The following is a 20,500-nucleotide window of genomic DNA, read 5'->3' as shown; positions in this document are numbered from 1 at the left end:
GTAGAAACAACTGATCTTCAATGTAAAGTTTTACTATTTATGTAGTTAAAATAAAAGTTTTACACTGAGCCACTTAACAAAATAAATGTTAATTGTCACAAAATGCCTCTTCAAAACAAACAGCAAAATGTTGAGGCCTAAATGACAATGCTTTGCTTGTCACATTTGGGCTTTGCTTGACTTGATGTTGCAGAGGAATTAAAATAATCTGATGATACATACCATACAAGGAAATGATGTTCTTGTCTCCTCAGAGTAGCTCCAGGAGGTTTCCTGCAAGAGAAATAGCCCCTGAACTTATTTTTTGTCTCAGAAATAGAAGCAACACTACATAAACATTTTGGACATTTACACAGCAGTAAGAATAAGACTACAAAGTTAAGATGCACAGAAAAGAATTGGGTTTGTCCAAGTCTGAAGTTGGGCAGGTGTGATGTGATATACCGATGAATAGTGCATGAGTGTTGAACCCGAGACTGGTAACTATAACTAGGGACTGCTGAGAGACGTCACTGTGAGCAGGGTCTGCCAATCCACATAGGCTGCAAAAACACAACAAAATATACTTTAAACAAATATATAATTTGCTTAAATCCTAAATCATCTTTTAGGATGGTCTCTGAAAAGCAAACAGCGACTTTTACATACTACCTGTCAACTTAATGTAATTTTGTGATTACACTGTGATTCTGCATATGGACCTAAAGGACTCATCCTATTGAAAGTAATGGATATTCAGAAAGTACTAGAGGTTGCATTTTGTGCATTTATTCATTTCAGAAGCATCAAAGTAGCTTGAATGCTGCATGGAGTAAAAAAAAAAAAGTCCCTGTTTTACTCAAAAATTGTTTGCCACATCATATTAATTTGTAATGTATAATTTGTAATATCAAAATACTTTGCTGACTTTGCTGGAAAAATTTCATGAGGGTAATCAATATATTGCCACCAGTGATAGGATTTCATGGAAGTAAACAAAATGTCAGTCCAGCCTAGTTGGAAGAATGCTCCCTTTTAATCTTTAATAGGATACTGCTCCACACTGGGTCTTAGGACAGACACACTGTCTTTGGTCACAGAGTCACCAAATGGCGTCAAGTCCTATTTGTAACGGCTTGTTTTGCAAATTCATTTAAGTTTGAGCCTTGAGGTTTAAAAAATGACCTCAGTGAGTCATGCAAGTGCTAATAATAAAATAGCACATAAAGCGTTTAACTTGAATAAATATGGTTCAGTTAAGAAAGACATAGTGTGTTGTGTTTCCCCCCGGTGTTAAAGGCACTGATTGTGTTACATTATTTTGCTGAGTTAAGGCATGCTTTAGCAACTTCTATTCAATGTAACTCCTATTGAATGCTGAAGTACAACTCATCATCTCATCAATTACACATACAACCAGTCTGTAAGCCATACGTCAAAGTCTAAAGTTGCTGGTGTCCGATGAAACAAGGTTCTGAATTATTTAAGCTCTCCAGTCAGTGTTGCATTTGGCATCCTCATTATGTGGAGGTATCACTGTTCATAACAATAGAAATAGATTTTGCAGAGAGAATATCAAGAAAACTATTTCCTGACATTCACTATTATCATGTAATAAAAAGTCTTTATATGGCGATTTGCCCTCTTAAGGAAATGATAGCGTACCATGTGGAAGGATACATATATCAACTAATATTTAAAATATTTAATTCAAACAAAACATAATACTTAACTTTATGCATCTGTTTTCCTGGTGTCTTTATCTAGAACTGTAACGGATGCATCCTTTCCTATTTGCTCAGCTGCAGGTGTGTGATACTCTCAGTGACACCAACCTGGCCACTCTGTTGAGGGATTCTGGCCTTAATTACATGATTCAATACCAGCAAAGAGGGGTTGAGGAAATGTCCCAGTTCCTCCAGGCTGGCCTGTAACCATTTCAGCAATCGTGCACAGTTACCAGTGACCCCTGTAGTCATTAACCTCATCCTCTGATGTCATCGAATACAACTTTAAACGCTCTGATGCTGACATCAGCCACCAAACCAATGTGCCATGATTGTCTTTTCTGGCCAAATTATGGTGAGGAAAAAAAGTAACTTGATTAAAACATTGTTAGTACTATTATTATTTTTGTTTGCACCAGAGACTCCCTGTGGAAAAGTGCAGTCTCTGGTGCATAAAATGTAATATCTGTACAATAAACAAGTATTATTGTGTGTATTTTGGATGAATATTTAAGTAACACTAATGAATATGCATGAGCAAGCAACCAAGACCTTAAATTGACACCTTTGACAATGTCGTCTAGGGTGAACCACAGAATGACTTGATACCAACCATGCAATCTTATCCCATGTAGGTCCAATGTCCACAGCCATGTTTTGGCTGCTGGTTGTAGCCCGGTTATCGCCATCTTGTTTGTGCTTCAGTGACTCTGTGGGCACACCACCTGACCATGGTGTAGTGTATCCTTATGGCACATTTCAGACTCTCGGAAGGGAGAGTTTGGCAGGCTTCATCACTGAAACACAGCCAGAAGGCATTGTTAGTTTAGGTGTCGAGGGGGGGGGGGTGGGGGGTTGTATTAGCCACCAAGCACGTAGGATCAAGGTAGATCTGCCCTCAGATGACTCAAAGGAACTTAATTAACTACTTAAAATCTGAGCACTTGGTTTATTTGTTCTATGGTTTGAAAAGTTTGCTATGTCAACAAACCGTTGCATTTTTTTTGGACATACAGCATAAGGTCCTTCCAATTTGTGGTTTCTTTTTCATTGAGCTAGATATACTCTTTCACCCACTACCACCATGATGACCATGGTTAGGCCAGTTTCCAGAAATCATAGCCAACATACAGCCAACATACAGCCATAACCTGATTATTTTTTTATCTTCTAAATTTGGCCGTCTTTTCACACTAAAATGGTCCTGTTGTCCATTACAATGGACATGTTGTAAAATTAAAAATAAAATCAATCTTAAAAAGTCTAAATTGTAAGATGGTTTTAGTCCTAAATAGGTAGGAAATCACACACACAAAAAACTAAACAAAAAAACTAACAGAAATTGAAAGACACCTTTTTCCTTGTTTTTCCTGATCAACAGCACCCCTTGCTGGACCCACATGCAAGTATAAGAAAAGGAGCTGAATCCACATTTACCACTTTGATCATTTGATCATTTTATCCTTAATTATCACATCAAAGAACAAACACAAAATACTCATCCTGATTCGTCCTGATGTCACACACGGTTTTATCAGAGGACAAAAAGTTTGGCTTCTTGTTCAACAGACATTTTCAGTGCAATAACAAACCACACACTGTGCTTTCTTATTTACTGGAAATGGATGTACATTTGGGTATATGTAGTTTATCTGAAGCTTATATGAGGCTTGGTCATATCAAATGGGTATCTGCCACAATTACAGTCTTTTTGGCATCAAGTTCCTTCTTTGTTCCCTGCTGAACTGCAGTGGAAGTATAGTCCCCATCACTTAAATTGTAAGAGCATTATGAAGGGATCTTCAAACTTGAAAAAGTGTGAACTCATCCTTTAATGGCATCCTTTAACAAATGTAAACCTGTCTGAAAATAAGACAGAGAACACTGGAGGGAGAGTAATCACTTTCCTCAGCTTACAATGAAGCATTTACTGGTGTGCTTGTTTCACTCTTGTTATCTTGAACACCTACATGTTTTTTTTTGAGAGAACACTCTCTTTGTCTAAAATGTGGTTTTATAAAATGTCACGCACAGGCCATGTGGTTTGTGCGTTGTGATAATATTGGAAGGTTGCCAGTAGATATGCCATTTTTTTAGCTGGCAGTTTTTAGATGTTTTTATCAGTGGATTAAGTAGCTTTAACAACAGTTTAACTCAACACTCAGGAAATAAAAACATACTGAAAACAGAATCCAAATCACAATTTCTTGATTGTGCCACGAGGGCAATGATTTTTGGAAGCTGGTAAAGCATTTCAATTTTCATTGCAGCCAAACAAGGAAAAAGCTGAAGGTAAAATGCCTCATGCATTGCAGGAGGACCAGAACCCAGGCTGCCAGCTATCACAGGGACACATCCCCCTACTGGAGGCTCCACTGGTCCTGCAGAAAAAGTGTTTTCATGTAATGAGCTTAAGAGCAGCTAAAATGGGGAGAATCTATGGCCTTGTTTAAAAAAAAAAGTTTTTACATGCTACAGTGTCTAATAAACAGTAATAGTTATAATTCACTCATTTAAAAACCTACCTTTACTTAGATATTGTCTTGATGATTGTACACTTTCTTCTACTCGTTGTCTTACCACATTACTTTTTTAATTTCCTGCTTGAGGTTTAGGGCATGTGCTTTCACATGTTGACTTTGTCCCATCATATATGTCTAATGACCATCTTGTGGTTTTTGACTCTCTACAGAGTTGAGTGAGGAGGTGGAGAGGGGAGCGTGAAGAGCACCATCCTGGATCTCCAGCAGCAGCTAAGGGAGGCTCATCAGCAGCTGGCAGACTGCTCCAAAGCTAACTCTGCAACCCCAAGCCACACAGAACCTGCAGACACAAAGGTTTCAGGAGGAGGGAGGGGGGTGGCGAATCGGCCAGGCAACACAAGATCTATTCATGGGAAAGCAACAGGCCCCTCTGGGGAAGATTGTAAGCTGCAGCACAGCCGAACATTATGTGCCATCCTCTGTAGGCGCAGAAAGAAAACTTTCAAACTCTAATCACTCTGAGGGTTTCAACCAGTTTATTGAGGCCTTGACGCATAATGACACAGTCGACTCAAGACCTCTCTCACACAGTGTTCAACAGACACAAACTCAACAGGACTCAAGACTTACATGGTGTCCACAACAGGTTGAATGTTACAGCGTAGGGTTCTTTTAGACATATACTTTAATGATGCACTTTACAGGTAAAGTGATTGAATGAGCATGAGTCCAAGGCGGCACCCACAATAAATTTGATGATTATTTGCTAATTAATTGTTTGATCCAGAAAATGGCCATCAAGTTTTCTTTAAATTTAAGATGACATCATCAAATGTCTATGTAATCCTACCAGCAATCCTAAAAACCAAAGATAGAGAGAAAAGCAGCAAATCCACATAAATGAGAAGTTGGATCCTGTGAATGTGAAGTGCTTTTGCTCGAAACTGCCCACCCCCAACCAATTCAATGATCAAATAGCCATTCTGTCAAATGTGTGCACTGTGGTTGACATAAGATCAGACCACTTACTATATGAAGCAACAAATAGAGAGGATTTAAATTTTTTGATTCGCTTTGATGCAATCTTTGGTCCAAAAATCTTACTCCAAATGTAAACGTGGCTCAAATATGTGAGGGGCAAGGCTGACTTTTTCAGCTTCAGCTTGAAAGAAAGACCTCCATCTAGTGGTCATCATATGATTCATTCAACAAGGAGAATCAAGGGTTAAAAAAGATCCCATTTTTACCACATCTATTGAGGCCGCTGACATCATCGGAGCGAGATAATGTCCAAGCAGTGTATGCCACAGAGTGTTATACCACTGTTGTCATGGTAATTATTCATGAAGACAGGCTCTCAGCTTAGCTTCCATAGTTTTTTCTGTCTCCAGGAAACACTGCATCCTTTTGGCTGTTTCCATCTAGCTTTGCAGTATGGTGGGGGGCTTAAAGTGACACAGCTATATTATGTGAAAGTAAAGTAGAGCAGCTCACAAGGGTCAGATCTTTAAAGGGGGAGTAGCCTTTTTATAGACTAGACTCACTGAGGATGTGAATCTGCCCAGCCCTCTGTAACCTTCAAGCAGATTTCCACTGTGGATAACCTTAATTGGTGTCCAAATCACTGGACAGGGGTATTACTGGATACAGGGGTATAACTGGATGCTTTGTTTTCCTGCTTTTCTCTCTACTGGTTTCAAAGGCACAGATGGACAAGCAGCTGATGCAGAAGGCAGTTCCCTGCTCAGCGCACTCTGAAAGCGAGGACCCGAAGGCATCTTGAAATAGAAATTCAAAGGAGGAGGAGGAAAAGAAAAAAGAGGAGGGGGGCTGGGTTTTGAGCCAGAGCATTGGTATGCCAGGTTCAATACCTAGCATGGCTGTGCAGAAGAAACAGAGTGTTATCCCTCCATCACAGGGACCACTTTCTCAGCATATCATCGAGAGCCAGAGGAAAGGGAATGGATTCATAAGAACAGGAGGTTAGTGGCTTTTACATGTTTTTTTTTTCATTAAAATAATGTTTTGTTTACAATCTGATCAAAACAAGCCTTTTCTTGAAGCCAAGCCAGGGTTACTGTAGATCACAAATACAGGATCATCTGATCATTTTGATGACGCATGAATAGAATATATAGTTTATACATTCCCTTTAAGAAATAATTGAGCATTTTGTAACTAAGCATGCCTCCCATACACGTCAGGAAATCAGGGGGTATATGTGGGAACAGATTACATAATATGTATGCAATATTCAGCATCCTGATATTTTTTAACCCTTAAGAAATACATTCATGTGATTCTTTTTGTCCTGTGCGCATCTCATCTTGTGTGATGCCTCTCTGTCTTGACCTTTTTAATTGGTTATTTCAGTCGTTTCCATGAAGACTAGTCAGGTGCTAGCATGTTCCCTTGGACTTTTATATGCACGCAGTTTATAATGGCTCTTTCATTTGCAGCTGACCCTAAGGCCATCCCTGTCCATAATAGTTACTGTTTGGGACAGATTTTATCTCAGTTTGCAAAATTGTAGACATTTAAAAAAGGGGGGGGGGATATTTGATGATATAGACATATTCACATAATGAAAAGAAAAGTATTGGTGTTATCTTTTTATATATAATTTTGATTTCTTTTTTGTTATTTACTTCCAGAGAATGGAGCTAATATCAAACCAAATTCACAGGCAAAGAAAACAGCCTGTTATGACAAGTCTGTCCCAATCTGCAACATAGTGAATCCACGGGCCACAGCAGGTTTGACACAACTCACTCATCCCACTCATCCTTTTATCAAGCAGCTGTCATGTTATTAGGATATCAGATAATGTCCCAAAGACTGTCCACCTACATTAGGGTTTTATTGTTTAACATAAGTAATAATTAATCCTTAACTATAAAGTATAATTCTGGCATTCTAGTGGCTAATGGACAAAACACTGATGAGAGGCTGAAAGCTGCTCGGGAAAGAAGAGAAGAGCAAAAGAAGTTACTTGGTATGTGAGCTTCAAAGGTGGCACAACTCATGCGGCACTGATAATGCATTGTCCTCAATATCTAATAAGATTAACATACATAACTGATCCATCTATTTATACTGGTTCACTTATTTCCCTCAGCCTCTCGAGAACTGAGCAGATTGGAGCGGGAGCAGCGGGCCAGGCGTTACTATGAACAACAACTGCAGGAGCGCAAGAATAAACTCTTGGAGCAGAGGCTCAGAGAGGAGAGGAGGCGTGCTGCTGTTGAGGAGAAGCGCAGGCAGAGGCTAAAGGAGGAGAAAGTAAGTTTTGATGGTCCAATTCACAAAACTTTTATTATAAGTGAGGCAGACGATTTCACAGCTCACCTACTGTGACCGGACTGAATGACATAGACACTGAAGTTTGTTTTCCTGAATTAAGGAACGATATGAAACTGCAGTGCGCAGGACCTTGGAGAAGAGCATAAAAGCCCAACAGAGCCTGAACCAAAACTCAAGAGGAAGGAAGCTCACCAAGAACAGTAAGCAAGAGTGAATTTGTTTTCTTTTGTTTTCTGTCCAATAATCTATCCCATAACACCAATATCTGTTCTCTGTGTAACATGTGTTAACGCAATCATTCTTGCTGTGCCTTATCTTTGGTTTTTGCTGCACTTAAAAACTTTACTGATCAATACGTTAGTTCCACGTCGCTTACCTCTGACAACATGGGAGAAGAACTTGGTCAGTCGCCTCCTGACCCCTACATGCTCTTATCTGGCCAGGAGCAAGAGTGCCGGTTGTCAGTCAGGAGAAGAAGGTACTCCCTCCCATAGTAACAACATTTACTTATTTGCTTTATAACATCAAGGCAATGCTACTGGCTTTTATGATAAGACTGCTACAGTACAACTAATTTTTCCAGGCTCTGAATAACACTGCTCATTTTCCTCTCTGTTTACACACTGTTTTCACATTTCCACCCGTTGCATATTTCTTCAAATTTCCATGTTTATGGCACTAAACACTGGCTCAGTTGTCCATGTTTGTCGCCGTGCAGTTTCATTTCACTCCATGACTACCACAAACACCACCACCACCACCACCACCACCACCCCTCACAAACCCCAGCACTATTCTGGTTCAGTGCACCACAGGCCATCTGCCTCTCCCAGTCCTAGCAACAGCAGGCAGAGAAGCATCAATCTGACACAGGTAATTCCACTCTTCTATAATCACTGTTAATATGCACTACAAAGCTAAACAATGGATCCTTTTTTTCAATCCGGTTTCTTTTGTGCGTCTTCTTTTTGGTTTAGATCAAAGAAGCAAGACAGAAAGATGCTAATAAGAAGACCTCAAACAGCGGCTCCAATATTAGATCGACTGCTGTCAACAGTAATGTTAAACTATCTACGGTTAAAAAGAGCAGAACTGCATCCCCCTCACCAGAGCGGTAGGTTGAATGTGTGAGTGACCAAAAATATCCACTGACATGACACAGTAACAGTAAAATGAACAAAGTGGGACATCCTCTTTTTTTCTTTTTGTTTTTTGTCGGGCATTAAAGGAGTCCCCGAAGATCAATCAGCAGACATTCCACTCCACTGCAGCTGGAGCTTCCCTCAGTCCCCGAGGAAGATGTTGCTGTTTGTAGTTCTGCCCTCTCACCTGGTAACTCGAGGCCTGTCAGGACATCGGCTGAAGGTCAGAAAGAGAAAATGAAGACTGAAAATTCACCAGAGGCTCCACGTCCAAACCTGCCCAACAAAGGGAGAGAGGCTGTAACCAGAACAGCAGGAGATGGAAGTAAGCATCCACAAGAGAAATGCCTGAAATACAAAAGTAGTAGAATATTTCAGTTGTTTATCAAATGTTCCAGATAAATACTGAGGTTGATATTATCCCTCTTAAGGTCCTGTGAAGATGACTCCTAATCCAGCTCCACAGCCTCCTGAAGTCATGAGCAGGCCTTCAGCTGGTACTACAGACCCAGAGGCAGCTTCACGTCTGCTGGCTGAAAAGAGGAGAGAGGCCCGTCTCCAAAGGGAGAGAGAGGAGCAGGAGCGGCTGAACAGAGAGGAGACTGATAGGTAAGCACCTGCTGGTCAGATACACTGCAGCGATGGGACAATTACTCTGAGAGAAGTATAAGACAGTTGTCAAATTTTCTGGTGTGTCCAGGCGGAGTCGTGAAGAGCTGGAGCGCAGGAGGGCAGAGGAGAGAGCGCAACAGCAGGCCGAGGCTCAACGTCTGATAGAGGAAAAGAGGAGAAGGGAGGAAGAGGAGCAGCGACAAGCCGAGGAAGAAAGAGCTCAAGCCATGAGGGAGGCCGCCCTTCTGCAGAAACAGGTGAGCAATGCAAACATTACTTCTATCAGCAGTGAGGTAAACTGCACTTAAGGTCCTGCAGATTTACTCATTGATGTTTTTAGGGGTTACATTTTCTCTTTTTGTGCTCATTCTGACAAGATTTGGTTTATCTACTCTGTTTGTGTCTAATGCAGCGAGAGGAGGAACAAGCCAAAGAAAGAGAAAAAGCAGAACAAATAAAAAAAGAGCGAGAAATACAGGCACAGAAGGAGGAGGCAGAACGCCAAGTCAGAAAAAAGGTGACTTTTTAAAATGTAGATGACCATATCTTTACATAACTCTGTCTGTACATTCACCACTGTATATTCATCAAAATGTATAATATCAAATATCCTGTCTTACTCATGAGAGTGAATATTTTCTACAAGGTCCACTAGAGCGTTTTTATGAAAGCTTTATTTTTTCCCAGCGACTTGAGGAGATCATGCGGAGGACCAGGAGGACTGATTCTCCAGATACGGTGAGATTTATTATTCCATTTTTTTAGAAGTACATTGCCCTTGGGGAGTTATGACGCAAATCCATCATTGACTAATAACTAACCAGCTCCTCTTCTAAAAGCCACAGTCTGTCCTTGACTAAACTGGTTAATCCTTTTTTAACACAGAAATCTGTACCAGCGCGGATCTTGCCAAATGAATCCAAACCAAAGGAAAACACAGAGCCTGTACACAATGGCACTATAGAGGATGCCATCAAGCTACCAGTGGGGTCTAGGGCCTCACAACTGGGGATGAACAATGAGGAGGACATGGTACCTGTTGTGGCCTTCAAAGAACGTAGGTCTCTCAGGACTCTCACCGGGCTGGAAGAGATCCAGACCCACCAACGAGCAGGTGAGAAGCAACCAGGAGATCATGTGAGAACAGTTTTTCCTCAGGGTGGGAAATTAACACCAACTACCAGCCAGATTCTTGTAACATTTGGCTCTGGCTAGTGAGTATTTAAAGGGTGAGGCACCTTGTGGACCTAGAAACTAATTTACACGTTCCATCATCTGTCATGACTGTCCCCAATTAGCTGCAAAGAGGCACAGCAGTGTGTTTAGACCACACAGTTTATCTTGAGCTGTGGGCTGTGCAGGAAGGGCTAGTTAATTTTGAAATCAGGTATTCAGGTTGGTGGATAAGAAAGTCTCCTACCCTGAGGATGACTCCATACAGCCATCATTGAAAGATCACAAATGTTCTATACATCTCTTTGTAATAACTTATTTTACTCCCTCTTGTGCATTCTTTAGAGGTCATCTGATCACCTGCGAAGTGGGCAGACGTTCAAAGACTTTGGTGGAGAGCCGCGATTTCTCTGAAACACAGGAATTACTGATGCACAGCCATTTCGCTTCCCTTTGGCACCTTGAAAGAGCATGTAAAACCACAGCCTTGCCTCTAAGGAGGATGTGAGCATTTGGTCACTTTTCTGTGTGTAACCAGTGGCACAAATAATTAAATAAGTACAGCAGGTTTCTGAACTAATAATGACTATCCAAAACACAGTAGATTTAGACAGTGGTAATGATAATTTGCGAGTGTTGCCTATGTAAACGTTAAAATACTAGGAATAGCCATTCTAACAATCACAACATATGTCAGCCATATGCTTATGCTTATTCCTGATATTTCCTGCTATTCAAGCACTTTTCCTTCCTCAGTTTTGTCACTGTGGAGTTATAGATTAGTTCAAGTGGCTGTTTGTGCTAAGAACACAAGAGTTTAGGTTATAGGTGAAAGCTCACGTCCTCTATCAATTCCTATCTTACCCTTTGATTTTGTGAATTATAGCAATCACATATTTCAAAGCTGCTAAGGAACTTGGTTTCCAAAGACTTTGCTTGCGTTTTGTGTGCATCGTTTTAGAGAATATCTTGCACAAAGCATTTATTGCACTGCCAGTTGCTTTGTTTGATATTGCGCAATCACTTTACAAAGCAAAGTTTGAAGTGTAGGACTTAAATGATTTATTAAAATACAAAAATATAAAAACAAATGTATCCGATCGTCAATATTTGATCTTTAGGTATTGCTTATAATTATCACTTATTAAGATGTTGAAAGGTGAAATATATGCCATATTTGATTAAAGTTGATACTATGCCGTGTATTTGCCTTGTTTTTCAGCTAATTTGTTGACTGTAATTAAAAACACATTAAAATAAACACATTGAAAAATGATTTAAAAATGATGTTTGTCCATGCAGTATGAATGTAAACACTTGATACAGTCCACACTGTGCATTTCTCAGTACTGAGTGACTTAAGGGTTAAGCCAAGATGGAGAAATGGGCTGAATCATTAGCAGCAGCCGTCTGGTCTCCTCTGTCTGCGCATGCACCTTCCAAAGCTGGACCTCCAGTTCACTGTTAGCCAACAGAGTTGAAAAGTCTTCATCTGCAGCAAGAAAAGCAACACAAAGCAGACAATGAACCCCTGAATTACAAAGGATGATATGATATTTTACAGTAATTTCAGTTACTAAGTAAAACAAATACAAACCTTTCTTAAGGTTGAATATGGTAACTATGCCAAGATGCTGAAATTTAACATCTTTGTTTTTGAGAAATACCAACAGGTACTCGGACATAGTGATGTAGTGAGGTCTCAGCAACTGAATGATCTCCCCTATTGGCATGAAAACAAAGAATATAACAATATTTACTATTTATTAATGTTGAAACAAACTCATTATTGGATGGGTCATTAAGTGCGGCACACTTAACTCACCTGTCATTTCTAGTTTGCTTATGATGACTGCACAGTTATATGACAATTGAAGATTTCCTGTTTGTTCAGAGAGCTTCACCAGTCCTGAAACTTGTTCTGATGTTACTATTTCTGACAACTTAGACTTAAGTGGATCTGAAATAGGAAAAAAACAATGGGAGATGTCAATAGATAGTCAAAGATATAATTGATCATAAAAAGTGTATTTGTCACTAGATCGTAATCCATAACAAACATTCAAAAATGAAGACAAGTACAAAGTCCAATTCACTCACCCCAGGTCATCAGATTATGTAAGCATGATGTCACATGCAGCAAAGTCTCATCTGACAGGGTGGGAGACACAAGCGCCCAGAGGAGTCCTGATAAGCACTGAGTCTCCATCACAGCCTAAACCAATGTCAATACAAATGATGGGATTCAGCATGACTTCATCAAGAGTTTCTTAATCTCAAGTGTAATGCACTGTGTTTACAGTGGACATTTGTCTGACCGGTCATGAAATCATGAATTATAGCTTTGGCCTAATGTACCTGCTGACCCATGCAGGAGCTACTCAGATTGGTGATGATCTTGGAGCTGTGTGTGATTATAACAGAACTGGAACTGTGATGATGTAGGAGCTGACCCATCACATCCAGTACTCCCTCGTTCACTAAGGCCTCCTGGAAGCAAAGTATGAGAATATTATTACATACAACAACATACAATACATTTTAAAATTATTATTATGATGCTTCTGTGTAGTAAATCATACATTATTAGGTGGATGTGCAGACAGTGCAGAAAGTAGTGTTAGAGCTGACTTTGTCCAGGCAGGAGTGGAGGTTTTCAGCAGCGTCTTCAGAGGCAACACACAGTCAAGCTCCATCAGCTGCTCCTGGATCAAAACTGTACATAAAGAAATCACAAACAGTATCTGATTCTTGTGTGGTGTAGCTTTACTGTTTCTTTGTTTTTGACAGTAATTACCATTCTTCGATAGAGTTTGTAGGCATCTGCATGCTTGGGCTGAATTCTGAAAATTGAATTAAAAAAAAAAATCATCCACAATATCATATATTGGTGCTGATTTACTTTCAAATCACCCACTAAAGTTGCAATCACCTTCTGCACAGATGAAGACATGAGTGTCACAAGAGACTTTAACAAATAATTGTTCCCAATGCCGAGGAGCTTTGGGTGATGCTCCTGGACGGCAGCAATGTTACACAGAGCGGTGCAGCTGTAAAACTGAACCTCTGTATCTGAGGACTGCAGCAGAAGAACCAGGACAGGAATTGTTCCTGCTTGACACAAGATCTTCATTGACCAATCTAGAAGATCAAATTTAGGATGTTTCCATGTTATATTCATGCAGATTTAAAATACTTTTAAGTGAACACTGAAAAGAAATTTTCTCTTGATTTTATCAAAAACACATGAACAATGAAATCAAATAAACAACGCAAAATGATCCTACCTGACTGTGTGAGATGTAACAAGGCCCAAGCTGCACTCTGTTGCACCAGCGGATCGTAAGATCTTGCTAAAACCAACAGTGGAACGATTCCATCCACCATCAAAGCATCTCTGTTTGACTCTGTGTAAAGAAAAAGAAACATTTCTACACATCTGCTCTACTAATCTACACTATATTATCTCACATCAGCGATAAATGTGGCAGAATTCTGGGAAAGCCAAGGCATTCAAAATTTTTGCCTCATCTATAAGTACCTCAAGTAATTTATGTAGGTACCTAAAGCAGATGATTATGATGAATTAGACTGGAGTGCTGACACAGCAGAGAGACATTTATTAAAGCACATGGAGCAACTATTTATTCTGTTTCAACTTTCTGACCAATGTCAGAAATGCCATCATCTACTACGTCATCCACTGATTTTTCCTATTCTTCACCTTACAATATAAGTATATGTGTAGTAGTTTGCAGAATTACAAATCTGCTTCCATTTTCACTAACAACTTGAGGAAGAATAAATAAATTCACACTGTAAAAACCTGTGACAATGCTATGATTGTCTTGTAGAATTAACATCATATTGTACATATACATCAATTGCTATGTTTTCTACTCATCTTCATTGATGTTTTACTTTAATGCAAAAAACTTTAATGTCAAACCGTTACCATGTGTTCATACAAACCTGAAGAGGCCAGCATGGCTACACATGCACAGGAGTGACATTGAGCGGTGGGATCACCAGTCTGGAACAACTCCAGTATGGGTATCAGTATCCCCATTTCAATCGCCAACTCTTTACACACTGAAATCATATTTCATGGATAGTAATTATGACAACATGATCTTTTCATTCAAAGGTGATTCCCTTTCCTAGGTGATTCCTAATGAAAGCTGTGATACTGCACTGATTTTACATCATTAATACATACATTAAGGGCACTTGTGAATAAATTGAAGAGGGCTTAATAATTATGAATGGACATATATTTCAATACCTTATGATTCTTGGCTCTTACCATTATTCTTTACTAACAGATTGACCAAGGAGAGAGAAATAGTCTTTTGCACATCCAGGTCAGATGAGAAAAGTAAAGCCAAGATTGGTTCCATGAAGGCATCTGGTAAGGGGGATGTGACTATAACATACAATTACAGAGAGCAAAAGACAATAAAATACATTTTAAAAAAGGCATTATGGTTTAAAGAAGCAGAATGTTAGGAGTCAGTGACATAACCAAGAATGATCTACAAGTCAGACTCAAATTAGCTATCAGACTTCCATCGACTAAAGTCAAATGTTAGAAAGGAACATTTGATATTTAACTGTTTTTAGATTAAATTCTTACTGGATATACATTAACTATATCTATCAACCTCAACCAAGCAAACAAAACAATCTGTCAACTGTCACCTTGATGCAAAATACGTGGTCATATATTTACCTACTCAAAAGTGTTCAGTACTGAGTTTATCACAACAATGATCTGACAAAGGGAAAAAACTGAAGTAGGTTACCAAGAGTTACCTGAAGTTGCCACTTTATCATAATAACACATAGTGTGAGATTCCTACATACATCTATTTATTGTTAATCTGTCATGACACTGAAGCTGGCACATGTTGGGTATTATCTTCCCTGGAAAAAAATACAGTTGAATATTTGCATGATACTGGTCATACCCGTTAGAGAACCTGTCTACAGACAATGGTATGACAAGCCTGCAGTTCAGGCAGTAGTCATAATTTATGTGCCACTATTCTGCAAGTCATTACTATCATGTAGATGATCAGAAGTAACATAAAAATCTGTTTGTTTTCTTCACTCACGCTTGTGACTGAGATGTAAATAATACACGGCTGCAGTCATTTGTAGATCAGGCTTTTCTGAGGCTGCAAGTCTGCTCAGTGTTTGCAGACTTTCCTGATTGAGCAGTTGAGTTTCATGATCTAAGAGAAGGAATGAATCGACAATGTGTGACTGATAAATAGTTGATTAAAGGTAGGGTTGGTAATGTTGGAAAGCTAGCAAGAGAGCTAGCAAGATTTGAAAATAGGACCTCCTCCTGCCTCCTCTAAGCTCAACCCCGCTGCTCCCCCTCCCGTCAGTGAGTCCGTCCAAGCCACGCCCCCACAAACTGGAACGCGCACACTGCTGCAGGGAGGAGAGGAGAGCTACGAGCTAGCCATTTCCAAGTATTTTGGACAACAACCAAACAGTCTCACGTCTCATTTACCTGTAAGTAAACTGTATTATTATGTTTTTGTTTGTTTTATAACACATCAGTCTGTGCAGATTCAGATCCGGGACCCGGGTCTGAATCTGCTGAATCTCCCCAAGGATACGGCTGGATTCAGACCATCAGCTAAATTACATTGTAATAATTGTTACGTGTTTTTCACTGACAAACGTGTATTTTATGTTTTTATTAGTCACATAGCATATCTGCTATGTTTTTTTTATTGACAATTATGCAGGGTGATGCAGAAGTGTTAGGAAAGTAAATTTGGGCCAATATCTCAATTTTACTATAAAACTTAGACACTTATGCTACTAGGCTAACGCTATGTTTGTTGTTTCATTGTTAGAGGTTACACGATGAGAGCACTGGCTCAGACCCGAGCTACAGTCCTGAATCGAGCACGTCTTCAGCTCCAAGGGGACGCGGTCGTGCTAGAGCCAGAGGAGGCCGTGCTAGAGGGGGTGCAAGGGGCAGAGGCCGAGGAACTTGAGGTCAAGGACGTGGAGCAAGCCGGACTGCGACCGGAGAGCTTTTACAAGATGAGGATATTCAACGAGTGGAGAATCTGCAAGCTCAAAGAATTGCAGATGAGCAGGTAGCCTTTCTAAAATAGCCTCTTTTTTCCTGATCTCAACATTATCAAGAACTGTAAACAATGACCTGCCATTTACAGTGAACACAACATTTCTGAGTTTATTGTCATTCATAAACTGTTAAAGAATATAATACTATAATATAAACACATGAAACTTTCAACTCTGGTCCGGCAACATACCAAAAATATAATAAATGAAATTACAATATTAGTAATAATAAAGGACAAGATGGTGAGAGTCTAATCTTCTTGATGAACTATTTTTTACAGGCTAGAATTGAACGACTGAGATTGGAAGAATCTCATCAGTTGCTTCAGATCAAGAGACCCAAGCCTCATGTTTGATGTCCTGCAGATGCTCCTCCACCAGGCCCTCCAGCTCCATGTCTACCTACATGGTGTGTGTGCAGGAAGTGCCGTGAGATGCCCACAGATCTAGAAAAAAAAAGTGCTCTAACCCTCACCTGGAAGTATACATTTTATATTTTAAATTTGGTCTTTTATTTATATTTTGTCAGTTTTTAATAAAAATTTGAAAATGATGAATGCCTTTCATTTGACTATTTCTGCAACAGAAGCAATATATTTTCTCACCACCACATTAAAAATAAGTGATTACAGAATAATTACAACAAAATTGGTATAACCCTTTTTATTGTTACATAAATAATCTGTACATTTTCAACATGAGTGTATCTACACATTGGAAAAGGTGTTTCCAGGTAAGGCAGACAGGTCAGGCTGTGTGTAGGGAGTATTTGTCAGCGGTGGTGATCTACTCCTTTGGCAGTGATTTACCTTTAAGAAGAATATCACAATTACACATCTGACAATAATGAATACATTTTTGAGATAATCAAAGAATAAGAATACTTAGAGCTTTATTTCCCATTTATTTTGCACATAATTATGTTAGAACTTCTTCATCAAACTACAATATTGTAAGAAAACTCACCTAGGCCTCTGCTGAGTTTGGTCTGCAAAAGCTGTATGCTTTTGAGCTTAGTGGGGGTAGCATACTAGAGGTGTCAACGAGGGGGGTTGCTGCAGTAATGGCTGGGCTGGGGGAGGGACAGATGTCTGCCCAAACCAGTTGAAGAATTAACATCATCTCATCACGTCATCTCTGTGAAGATTACAAAATTAGAAAATACTGTCAACATACATTTACTCTTCATTCATAGAGGACAAAACACAGAACTTTTTATATGTAGAAATAGAAGTCTTGGGTTTGGCAGTTGGACCAAAGGAGCATAAAGATTGATATAAACTGTTGAGAAGATCCTCAGTTTGTTCCTATCCTCTCTGCATAGCATCTACCAGAGTATAGTCCATAGACAAGCTTGTAGCATGACCAACACCACACACAGTTAGAGGTACAACTTATGCTAGCTGTGTTTTATTTTAGTGTTGATGGTTGTTGTTGTTGATGTTAACAACTCAGTGTGAAGTGCTGGACCTCCTAAGGTGAAGGACAGGTTTTATCCTCAGGCCATCACTAACATTTACTCAATGTCTGTATAATGATATGGCAGATATCACTGATAACACATATTGTATGTGCAATAATGCTGTTTTCTGAAGTACCTCAAATGGCACTTTGAGGCACATGAAACAGAAAAGGCTAGAAATATGAAATACTATGAAAGACAGATATTTATATCCCACCAAAGACATATTCATAGCAGCAGCAGCAAGTTGAACTCACCGGTCGGACAGAGACTCAGAAACAATAGTTGAACTGGAGGGAGAGTAGGTCTCATCAATCCGTGTTTAGACGGCGTCGAGGTTGATCGGTCCTTCTCATGGCTATGAAAACATAGATGAGCTACATCACCACAGTTGTAACGTGTAAAAGCCAATATACGTAGGTCTTTTTATCACAATAATAATGCAGACACTGAAGACTAGGGTAGGGTAATATCTTTAAAATTAATATACTAGTATAATCTATTCAATACTGGCGTCACCGACCCGTTTTAAACACACAGCAAAGCTAATATTAGCATTACGCTAATACAAGCTACAAAAGTAGCTACGTTAGCATAACTTACATATATATAACAAATCCTCCCCGAAGCAAAACAAATCATTACCTGTCCAACAGAAAGAGAGCAACGTCGGCATCACTGTTCAGGTCCTTCAGATCCCTCAGTTGTCTCCACCGCTCAAATGCTACTCCGATGTTGATTCTTGTTTGACCTCTTGCTTTATCCATAGCCTTTTTATTAGCAGTCCTTTCCTCCTCCGGCTTCTCTTTCTTCCCCTTTTCTCTGGACGAGCCGTTACAAGTAGACGTGCAAGTGGTATTTTCTCAGCCATTGCTCTTACATAAATATTACATCCGTATTCGGTAGTTCTGCAGAGAGGTGTGCTGGTTTTTCTGGCAACAGCGACAGGTGAAGACTGTGCACGCGCGCAGTAGGCAGGGAGAGAAGGGGGCGGGGCGTAGACTGTATGCGGAAGCAAAACTAGACATGAAGCCACCTGATTGGTTTTTTCTGTTCGCACCGAACGGCTCGGATTGGTCGGGGTTTTATCAGTCCTGTGGCCGCTACAGAGCTCTGATTTTTTCCGTTCCTTTTTCTAAAGCCATAATGTATTGATACCTTTCATAATAGAAGGACCATTTCTCCCAGTATAACAAAAAGTGTTTCTGAACAGGATTACCAACCCTACCTTTAATTTAAAAATACTTTTTGTTTGTTTCAGATTGATACATGAATTATGTAAATGCCAGGAAAGAGTTTTTTATTAAATAAGTGTATAAAATAATAATGCAAAAGAATAATTTATCATTACAAATACCCAGATGTGAGTTGCACAACTGGATAAACTTTGCCTCACAAATAAAAAGATAACGTTTGTATACTGTACAGAGTGTGTTTCCCGTCCACAACAAAGAAAGAAACAACAAAGACTGAATGTACCGACCATGCAGGAGGTGTAATGTGGTCTTCCTCCTCGGAAAATTCCTGTCAGGTGTATTCCTTAGGCAGGTACACTGAGAAAGCTCTCTGAAAACGTCCCTTACTTTCTGCCCAAACTCTCTGCAGACTCTACTTAAGTGAGCAGCGACATCTTTAAGCAATCGGGAGCAATTCTCACAAAAGCCAGAAGCCATGACTGCATCTTGTGTAAGGACGCACCTGTCTGTTTTGCACAACCAGCAGACTCGCCTACTGAATCGTCACGTGACTGCAAGGTAAATTAGCTAATTCATTGTTACAGAAAGTTTATCACAGTTCAAATACTTGATTACAAAGTCACGCAATCAAAATTTAAAATTAAAACAAGTAGCAGCTATATGTTTACTTATTTGTTTTAATTGACTATTTTTCCTCTTTCCTTGTTTGTCGTAAAGCTTCCCATATTTTTTGTATGCCGAGTTGTGTTTTTTGCTAGAAACACACTAACATAGTGTTTTAAACGTCTTTATGTGCAGAATAACTAGCCATGGCTGTCAGATAAGTGCGGTGAAGCGAAAACAAAAGTATTTTTCTATGGCGTGTAAAGTAAACGCCCCCCCCCCTTCAGTTTAAAAAAGAAGAAGTATGTAATCTGGAAGCACACATTTGCATGACAATGAACATTGGGTGTAAAATATTGTTTTTTTTTTTTTGTTATGCAAAACACCAGGAAGACCGAAATAATTATTGTCCAGCTCGTCATAGCTTGAACAATGCTTTATTATGGTGCTGTGGTAACCTTCACATTAAGCACCCCTGCAAAACTGCAGTAGTTCCATGTAATTCATGCACTACTGCAGTCACTGGCCACTTCATTAGGTACACCTGTGCAATAATTCAATCCCATACAAAAGCTCTGCTATAAATTCTACGAATTTATGAAGCTTATACATTTTCCATTTTCACTGTCATTGTCAAGAAGCTGGTAATTCTACTTTACATGTATTATTGAGGCATAATAGGTGATGGTGGTGTATTAGGGTGCAT

At 39.5% G+C, this 20,500-nt stretch overlaps 2 protein-coding genes across 2 annotated transcripts; one reads left to right on the top strand and one right to left on the bottom strand.

The window, feature by feature from the left end:
* The first annotated feature begins 6,032 nt into the window (after positions 1 to 6,032).
* On the top strand, positions 6,033 to 10,833 carry LOC128375856 (ensconsin-like). Its single transcript, XM_053336273.1, has 15 exons — positions 6,033 to 6,171; positions 6,844 to 6,945; positions 7,110 to 7,184; positions 7,308 to 7,471; positions 7,593 to 7,692; positions 7,854 to 7,970; positions 8,187 to 8,365; positions 8,470 to 8,606; positions 8,721 to 8,959; positions 9,093 to 9,243; positions 9,335 to 9,503; positions 9,659 to 9,763; positions 9,934 to 9,984; positions 10,132 to 10,383; positions 10,765 to 10,833. The coding sequence occupies exons 1-15, from the start codon at positions 6,045 to 6,047 to the stop codon at positions 10,831 to 10,833; spliced, it is 2,037 nt and encodes a 678-aa protein (XP_053192248.1). The 5' UTR covers positions 6,033 to 6,044.
* Positions 10,834 to 11,625: 792 nt separating this feature from the next.
* On the bottom strand, positions 11,626 to 19,668 carry LOC128375855 (uncharacterized). The gene is made up of 13 exons (XM_053336272.1): positions 19,479 to 19,668; positions 15,537 to 15,656; positions 14,726 to 14,845; positions 14,392 to 14,511; positions 13,707 to 13,826; positions 13,352 to 13,560; positions 13,217 to 13,262; positions 13,002 to 13,135; positions 12,778 to 12,909; positions 12,520 to 12,634; positions 12,245 to 12,379; positions 12,017 to 12,142; positions 11,626 to 11,911 (listed from the first exon to the last, which is right to left on the bottom strand). Exons 1-13 carry the CDS (start codon positions 19,666 to 19,668, stop codon positions 11,778 to 11,780), a joined length of 1,701 nt encoding a protein of 566 aa, XP_053192247.1. The 3' UTR covers positions 11,626 to 11,777.
* Positions 19,669 to 20,500: the final 832 nt, after the last annotated feature.

This window comes from Scomber japonicus, chromosome 16, assembly GCF_027409825.1.
Source record: "Scomber japonicus isolate fScoJap1 chromosome 16, fScoJap1.pri, whole genome shotgun sequence".
In the NCBI taxonomy this organism is placed as follows: Eukaryota; Metazoa; Chordata; class Actinopteri; order Scombriformes; family Scombridae; genus Scomber; species Scomber japonicus.
Note: the sequence above shows the minus strand (reverse complement) of the source record. Positions and strands in the feature narration are given on the sequence as shown.